This window comes from Dipteris shenzhenensis, chromosome 16 (genome assembly GCF_047967505.1).
Source record: "Dipteris shenzhenensis isolate YYH24624 ecotype China chromosome 16, Dip_SZ_1.0, whole genome shotgun sequence".
NCBI classification, from domain to species: Eukaryota; Viridiplantae; Streptophyta; class Polypodiopsida; order Gleicheniales; family Dipteridaceae; genus Dipteris; species Dipteris shenzhenensis.
The window spans coordinates 1,753,756-1,762,332 of record NC_141611.1 but is presented as its reverse complement, the minus strand read 5'-3'; the positions used below and the strand labels follow the sequence as shown (position 1 = coordinate 1,762,332).

Genomic DNA, 8,577 nt, shown 5'->3' with positions numbered 1-8,577 from the left:
CTGCGATGATCATCATGTATGTGGGCATATGCTATGCAACCAAATATGCGGAGATGCCCAATGCGTGGCTTGTGTCCAGTGAATGCTTCATAAGGAGTCATACCTTGTATTGGTTCGGTAGAAAGCCGATTAAGCAAGTAGTTAGCTGTAGCTATTGCTTCTGCCCAATACTGATTCGGAAGATGCTTTTCACTAAGCATTGCTCTAGCACTGTCTGCTAAAGTCCCATTCTTCCTTTCAGCTCTTGCATTTTGCTGAGGAGTATCTGCACACGTGAATTGTCTTCGAATGCCATGATTTTTGCAAAAGTTCATGAATGCTGAAGACATGTATTCATCTCCTCTATCGGATCTCATGACCTTGATCTTTTTGCCTGTCTGGTTTTCTACCATGGCTTTGAATTCTTGAAATCTGGCAAACACTTTAGATTTCTCTTTCAAAAAGTAGACCCAACAATATCTGCTGTAGTCATCGATAAAGGTCAAGTAATAAAGTGAACCATTGATGCTGCGGGTCTGGGCATAACCCCATACGTCTGTATGAATCAAATCAAGAATACCTCGTGCACCAGAGGTACTTCTGACAAAGTTGGTTCGCTTTTGTTTGCCGAAGCAGCATGCTTCACAAACCTTTCCAAGAAACTGTAGTTTCGGAATCCCAATTGCCATATTCTGATTCCTGAGATCTAACAAGTACTTGAAGTTGACATGACCATATCTCTTGTGCCATTTTGCAGATAGTGGCATTTGTTGCATTTGAGCTGACATGGCATGCTTATCTGGTACTGTAGCTAGCATCCTGTATAAGCGTCCTTCCTTGACACCTTTTGCTACTAGCTGACCTCTTTTGGATTTGTCTCTGATAGTGCATTCATCACCGTCGAAGATGACTTTGTAGTTGTGTTCTGTCATTTGACCTACTGACAAAAGGTTCTTGCTGAGCTTCGGAACATAGAGCACATCTTTGACTAATCCTTTTGTACCAGTGAAATTGTTCATAGGGATAACACCTGTCCCTTGAACCGGATTCGGTGTATTGTCTGCTGTGTAGATGACATTCTTTTGACCTTCTAATGGCTTCATTTCTGTGAACCATTCCTGATGATTTGTCATATGAGATGCTGCACCGCTGTCGATGTACCAAGGATCCTGTTCCACTTGGTCGACTTGATAGCTGAAATCCTCTTTGGGATTGAAATCAGTGTCTAGGTGCATTGTATCAGTCTGATGCAATTCCTCACTTGCAAGAAACATATTTCCATGTTCATTTGCAAAATGACTATGACTAGAATGTCCACCACGATGATTTCCTCTTCCTCGGGAATTCCCTCGATTACTGCTGGATTGACCGCCTTGGTCATACTGCTTCTTGCGGCAATCTCTTTCATAGTGTCCAAACTTGTGATAGTAATTGCACTGGATGTTTGATACATTGGTGGATGCATTCCCTCGTCCTTGGAATCTTCCTCAGTTGGAATGATTTCCTCTTTGCTGATTTTGATATTGCTGAGGATGATGCTGATGCTGATGCTGATTCTGACTTTGATTTTGTTGATGATGACCACTTTTCTGATATGATCTACCTCTGTTTCTTCCTTTGCCTCTGCTTCTGTTTGAAGCTGTGAATGCCTGATCATTAGAATGACCTTTACGTGCTTGAATGGCCTGAGTCCTGAGTTCTTCACCAAGTAGAACTGACTGAAGTTCTTCCAGTGTTGGAATTTGCCGTTGGATGGCAATACTCTGGACTAGATTCTCATATCCTTCTCCTAGTCCATTCAGGATTACTTGAACCATTTCTGCGGGATTCATAGTCTCTCCTGCTGCTGCAAGTTGATTGTTGTAGTCTTTGATGCGGAGTACATAAGCATGACCGGTTTCACTGCTGTTGCGAAAACTCTGGTTGATCTGGTTTCTCAGGGTGAGAATCCTGGATGTGTTCTTGGACTCCAGTTATTCATTTGTGGTGTGCTCTCTAGCTGTGCCCTCTCTCCTCATCTCCACTCTTCTCCTCTCCCCTCTTCATATTTTGTCATGGTATCAGAGCTTCCTTGTCTTCCGCTGAGACATTGAGTTTCTTGAGAGTGTGAGAGAGATTGTGAGATTGAGAGTTCTCTTGAGTGATTGTGAGATCCTTTCCTTCAATTCCGTTGAGAGAAAATTCCGTCCATGGAGAGAATTTCCTTCCGTATTTTGTGAAGAGGAGTTCATCTCTTTTAAGTGATTGTGAGATCTTGTGAGGAAGAGAGCTTTGTGAGAAATCCCATTGTCAAGACAAAGAGAGGTCTACTTTCCTTGAGTACTAGTGAGCCTTTGAGGGAGAAACAAGCTCTCCTTGTGCTCCTTGAGCCACCAACCGGATTCGGTGACCTCCATCAACTACTTGAAGCACCACGAACTCTTTGCAGCAGTGTAGTCATCTACAATGTTACTTCATGCAACGATCGACTCAACGACTGCAACAAAAGAGCAGTGAGCGGCTTCCCACAATAGCTCCTCGCCAACCTCTATTTCTGCGAGGTACTTTTGCACAGCGTACTTTCCTGCAACTTTACAAAAGTACGACTCGCCCTTTTTCCCATGACAAAGAAGCGCCATCACTAGCAGCCCACAGAGCACGCAACCTCTCCAACGAGCAACGTGCTCCTTCATGGTCTGCTCCACCATCTTCAACCGCCAACAACCTCTAAAGCCATACGGCCTCTCCAACAAAGCGCCCCTCCATCGAAGCATCGGGCTCATCGCGGGCTCACGGGCTACCTCCATCGCCATTTTCGACGTAGCCTCTCTGAAGGCAGCCTCTCCAAACAGCGAGTCGCCTCCCTCAACAAGCCATTAGATGTTGTGGATCCCGGGCGACCCCTATAGCAGCTACAACTACTTCATCGACACTACAGCTCGTGGCGGATGCTCTACGCCTCGTGTGGCAAACACGCCCGTCACCGCCCCGTGTGGCTGCAACGACCTCTATCTCCAGCGCCCAACGACCATCGCCTTCTAAACGCTCAGCTCTCCATCGATCGCCTAGCCTAAGCGTCATCCCTCTTTCGGCCAACAGCCTCCGAATCGTCAACGACTAGCGCCCGGCCGCCTCCATCGACGGAGAAGATGACGGAATCTCCAAGATTCTGTCAGATCTTGGACAGATTCCGGTGTACCATTGGTCGACATGTGGCAGATAGGATAGAACCACGGTCCGGTGAAGATCACCTTGGGTTAACTGGCTGACCCACAGTTGGACATGTGGCACCTCATCTCCAAGTGCCACGTAATCTTATCTGACACGTGGCAACCGATTGCCATGTCATCAGCCTATCCACACTGACACGTCAGCATTGACACGTCAGCAATCCATGTCATCAGGCCACGTCATCACCGACTACCACGTCACCTGACACGTCATCAGTGACACGTCACCTACCACATCATCAGTGACACATCATCAGGCCATGTCATCAGGCCACGTCATCAGGCCACATCACTAGGCCATGTCATCAGGCCACGTCACCAGGCCACATCATCACTGCCACATCATCTTTGCCACATCAGCAGTGCCACCTCAGCACTGACCCTCTGCAGGCACAATCTCTTGCCAGGCACACTGTGCACACACTGCATGTGCACACTCCTGCCACCTCAGCACAGAGCTTCACTGGCACACCTCTTGCTAAGCACAGTGCCACATCATCACTGCATGTGACTCACAGTGACACATCATCATTGAGCACCATTTGCACTCCTTTTGCCCCTCCACCTAGATCAAGTCATATCTCTTGATCCAGGAAGAATTTGAGGGTGCTCCAAAAAGGAAAGTCGCTCGTTTTTTTGTGCTCTACACGCTCGTTACATCACACGCACATTTTGGCGCAAGTTACACTCACATTTGTGCCTCGCCGACAAAACCACTTCCTTCACGCACATTTGCCTCTACATCGACGCATCTGACCCAGCACTTAAAAAGAACAAAAGAAAAGGAATTATTTGCTGCTCTTCTATCGATCGACGGTTGGTTTAGATCTAGATCAGAGTAGACTAGATTGCCATAGAGGGGACGCTTTGAATTCCCTAAGTTGCCAATCTAAGCCATGCCCGAAATTCCCGACTAGTACCTACTCGGAGTCAGTCCATATGCTCACATCCGATTTCACATCATTACATTACCTGAAACCTTACGTTCATCAGTTCAGTGAGCAGAATTCAGAGTTCAGAGGCATTGCAGATTGGTTCAGTGGGCAGATAGCACTTGATTTCACACACACATGCCACCATTGTAAAGCCTATTTGGCTATCTCATGGCATCGTGCACATCATTTTTTAGCCTTGTAAAGCCTCTTGGCTATTCCCGGCATCATTGCCACAAGCCTTGTAACACAGATCAGATCTTATATACTGCAGTTCTATCTTCACCGACGGTACAGAGATTTCACTTGGCATCTTCAGTGTATTTGCAGTTGATTCATACAGAGTTTTCCAGGACACTTTTTGAGTACATTATTTGCACCATGTCGACTAGCAACCTCAATCTGGAGGCATCTACTAAGTTAGACAACTCCAATTACGATACATGGAAATACCGAATGGAGACCATTCTTATGCTTCAGGACAAATGGGAGTATGTCGATGGATCTATACCTAGACCATTGGCCGATCCAGCCACCAGTAGCTCTACTCCATCTGTTGTCACAGCACCAGCAACGGGATCTACATCGGGATCTACATCTACACAAACAGTTTCCGCACCAGTAGCAGATCCTGCCATTTCCCGAGCTCAAGCAGAATGGGATAAGAAAGACAAGTATGCCTATCACCTGATCAAGCAGAATGTGCAAGATGTCATGCTAGGACAGCTCAACACAGTTAAGACATCAAAAGAAGCATGGGATATGTTCGCAGCTCTGGAAATGTTAAATACTACTTGTAGATTTTTGCAATGCCTTTAACATGTTACCAAGGACAACTCTTTGGTAGAGGATGCAAGACATTGAAGTCCCTTGAGAGAAAATGCATGCAATAAGCTATATGAGAGGGTGAAGCACCAACTACCCTGAAGGGAAGACCCCCAAAGCTCTTCTCTAGTGACATCAAGCATGGTTGGCCGATTTCTCCTATTTGTTGGTTTATGCATTGACTAGCTTTAGGAGTTTTTCTCACATTCGAGCCAAGTAATAGGTAATAGAAGGTCCCAATATATGCACTTGCGTATTTTTTACTTACGTGATATTAGAAGAAAAAAATGTGGTCATGTTAGCTAATAGATAGCCCAAGTGGCATGTTATATAGCCCCTTTGTATGACCTGCCCATTCCATCCCAAACCCAACAAATTAGTATTAGTACAACTTATCAAAGCAGATTTCTGTAGATTAATGCATAAGTCTAGAGCAAGTTTGGCCTTATGAGCAACTATCATGAGATTGAAATTGCACTATGTGTTTTGTGTTTGTAGAGGATGAGTTTGGGCATGTTCCTAGATTCATCTAGATATAGACTTCACTTGGGCGATGGGTGCGTGGATCACAAAGGAAGGTCACGCTTTCTCAATTAAACCTACATCCATAGGTTATTGGATTCAAGGCCAACATGTAGCTAGGATTGAGGCATACGTACATGTACGTTTGCAGTTGGAACAGAGTGTCTAGCATCACTACCTGGGACATCTGGGTTGCCCATTACAATGTGGTGATGGGAGGACATCAAGTTCCCTGATAACCAATCTTGTCACCATTTGGTGAGATCTCATCTACACACTACACGCCATCTAGGAGCGCGGGAGTCCCAAGTTCTAGAGCAATTGCCAAAAGACGAGAGCATTTTTGCAAGACATGGCTTGAGGGCATTTTCTATATCCTCATTATGAGAGATATTTGCTCATTGTATAGTTACCTTGGCTACTACCCCTTGTTCCAGAGATTCCCTAGGTAGCACTAGTTGCATCTTCAAAAACAAGCTAGTATCTCTTTGTGACAACTAAGATGTATCTTGTTTTCCCCGGACAACACCTTTTGGTTTTGCTAATTTGTATGCTTGCTATTTCAAAACATTAATAGAGTTTCCTTTTCTCTTTTTTTTAAAAAAATTTGGACAAGATGTAAAGTAAATATCAAGCTTATCCTTCGAGTATAATCGATTGAGCCTATATATAAGTTAAAAGTTATGACCATTCAAACATCCTCGTCAAGTTCTCAAACATAAGTTGAAGACCTTTCCCCCAAATGAAATGAACAACAAGTATTGTACAACAATATGCAAGACAAAAGGAAATCGCCCACCAATCTTTTTTAAAGGACATCAAACAAGGAAAAGAAGATAGTGTGAAGCTAAAAAATTTACATGCTCTTCATTTTTCTAGGAGAATTTTATGTTAAACATGCACGATAGAGCACTGGAGTGCCATAAACAATAAGCAAACAACAAATAAACTATGTAAAAGGCATCATTAGGCCTACATTATGCTGGAATTTTCTTGCCTTCGACCAAGATGTGACCCTAGAGGCCAGCAACACCTTCCATCCAATCGTTCATAATATTTGAATACTAGGCCACATAAGGATATAACTAGACAAATGTACAGGCAGTTTCTCTCTTCACCTATTGATTGCATAGTGGTAAATTTGAAGATTATCAACACCTAAATTTTTGAAGTTGCTGTCCCTTCTCCTCTTGTAAAACTTCCCCCAATTGATGGGTCTGTATAATGGAGGATGATTAATATCAAGCAACTCGGGCAAAGGAGCAACGTCAATCGTAGAAGCTGGATTGAAAAAGAAAGGAATGGAAAGCCTTTCCCTTTCAGCATTCACAGCTACTCGATGTTCAACACTTAGAAAAATGTCATTACTCCAAACCTGCAGCGAAAAGAGCAAGAAGTCATTATCATAGGAAAAAAAACATGAGACGCAGGCTTTCTAATCAGACGAAATGTAACTCTAGTTTAGGATAAAGATACCCATGCCAATCCTCTATCTGCAATTCACCTGTGACAATGAAAAAGAAGTCTGCCATGACACATTGGAGGTTGAATCATAAACACTGTCAGGAGATTTTTTTTTGCAAGCGGGGGCAAGAGAAAGATGCTGCGGCTCTCGAATCTTAAATCATGCTGAGCAAGCACTGTAGATTTTAAAAGAGAGTAAGTTTGTATGGAAGAAGGGGAGAGAGACACCTGAAACAAGCCTCCTAAATTGACAACAAAAGCTGTAGGGTCGGGCTGTACTTTCATCCATTCTCCAACCTTTGTCTTCACCTCAAGCCCTCCCACTTCATCTTGTGCCAGTATAGTTACTGCTCCAGAGTCCTTGTGAGGCCCAACTCCTAGAACTAGGTCCGGACAAGGACATACCGTGTAGTGATTTAAACGCATCCTGGTGGTATTCGAAGTTTCGAAATAGCGATGAAAGCGGCGCGGAGGCAGGCCGAGGCTTTGAGAAATCAATTCCAACAGTTTGAACGCAAAACCTTCGGCTGCAGCTGCATACGACTCGCAGGCATCCCTGCAAGCATAATTCATTCGCACTGATTTCATCTCATAAATCTCAGTCACTGATTTTGCTGGCCTTACGTAACATGAGACAAATATGGGAAGAAGGATGACAATCCCATTTTGCTGAAAGGAGTGAAGGGAACATCCTGTAGAGAGCATGACTGAAGATGCAAGACATGGAATGGAAAGGAAAGTAGAAAAGCATGACTAGGCAAACATAAAGAAATGAATGAATGCTAGAAAGAAATGTACAACCAAAGAAAAGTACTACTTCAAGCCAGGTGGGCGTTGTGGCCACAGATTGATGTGCGTCTCGGTCTCATCGGCGCCATCCTCGAAGGACACGGGCAGTTCCATTTTCCCTGAAACTGTTATGTCGAATACCTCCTTCCAATCTCTCACGTTCTTGGTGAGTTCGGAATCGGCGTAGCCCATAGCGTTCGAGGCGGTACGAGAAACAAGCCTCTTTTCCGGGAGAGGCAGCTGAAAGAAGGCGTTAGCTTGCTGTCTGCAAGAGAGGAGGAGGTCGGAAGGAACGCCATGATTGACGACTTGGAAGAAGCCCCACTGACGGCAAGCGTAGGCGATTTGGGAGATGATATGGTGGAGGGCGATGGGATCGGGGACGGGGCTATCAAGGGGAGCCAGATCGATGACAGGAATTGTATGCGGGACAAGGAAGCCTTCATCCATCGCCACGCCACACACTCCTACTCTACTCAAAGGACAATCAATGCACTCGACACTCTTTCCCTCAAATCACACTATATAGGCACACACGTGCTGCTCTCCTCACTCCTCAAGCTCAACATGGAACTCACTCTAGCACACAGCTGCACATGGCCGGCCCATGTAGCTCATCCCACCGTATCGCCTTTGCATCACCGTGGTCCGTATGGCCCGTATTTGTCCTCACCCTCGGAATTTGAATTCTCTTGCGAGTTGTCCAATCAACCACGTTGCCAAACGAGATTGAGGACGATCGCTCAACTAGTTCCCAAGCTCTCAGTTGACACGCAATCCCTCAGGCACCAAATGGTGCAACGGCGGTTGAAAGGTGGAAGAAAATGTTGCAAGAATCCTGTCGGGTCAAAAGGTGG

At 45.0% G+C, this 8,577-nt stretch overlaps 1 protein-coding gene across 1 annotated transcript; it reads right to left on the bottom strand.

The window, feature by feature from the left end:
- Positions 1 to 6,345: 6,345 nt before the first annotated feature.
- On the bottom strand, positions 6,346 to 8,200 carry LOC147892383 (jasmonate-induced oxygenase 2-like). Its single transcript, XM_087387137.1, has 3 exons — positions 7,749 to 8,200; positions 7,160 to 7,487; positions 6,346 to 6,842 (listed from the first exon to the last, which is right to left on the bottom strand). The coding sequence occupies exons 1-3, from the start codon at positions 8,168 to 8,170 to the stop codon at positions 6,582 to 6,584; spliced, it is 1,011 nt and encodes a 336-aa protein (XP_087243263.1). The 5' UTR covers positions 8,171 to 8,200; the 3' UTR covers positions 6,346 to 6,581.
- Between the last annotated feature and the right edge of the window lie 377 nt (positions 8,201 to 8,577).

Coding starts and splice junctions, on each gene's coding strand:
- LOC147892383 (XM_087387137.1), bottom strand. CDS start 8,170: ATGGATGAAGGCTTCCTTGTCCCGCATACAATTCCTGTCATCGATCTG. Junction 7,488..7,748: donor CAACGCCCACCTGGCTTGAA/GTAGTACTTTTC, acceptor TTATGCTTGCAG/GGATGCCTGCGAGTCGTATG. Junction 6,843..7,159: donor ATTTAGGAGGCTTGTTTCAG/GTGTCTCTCTCC, acceptor TTTTCGCTGCAG/GTTTGGAGTAATGACATTTT.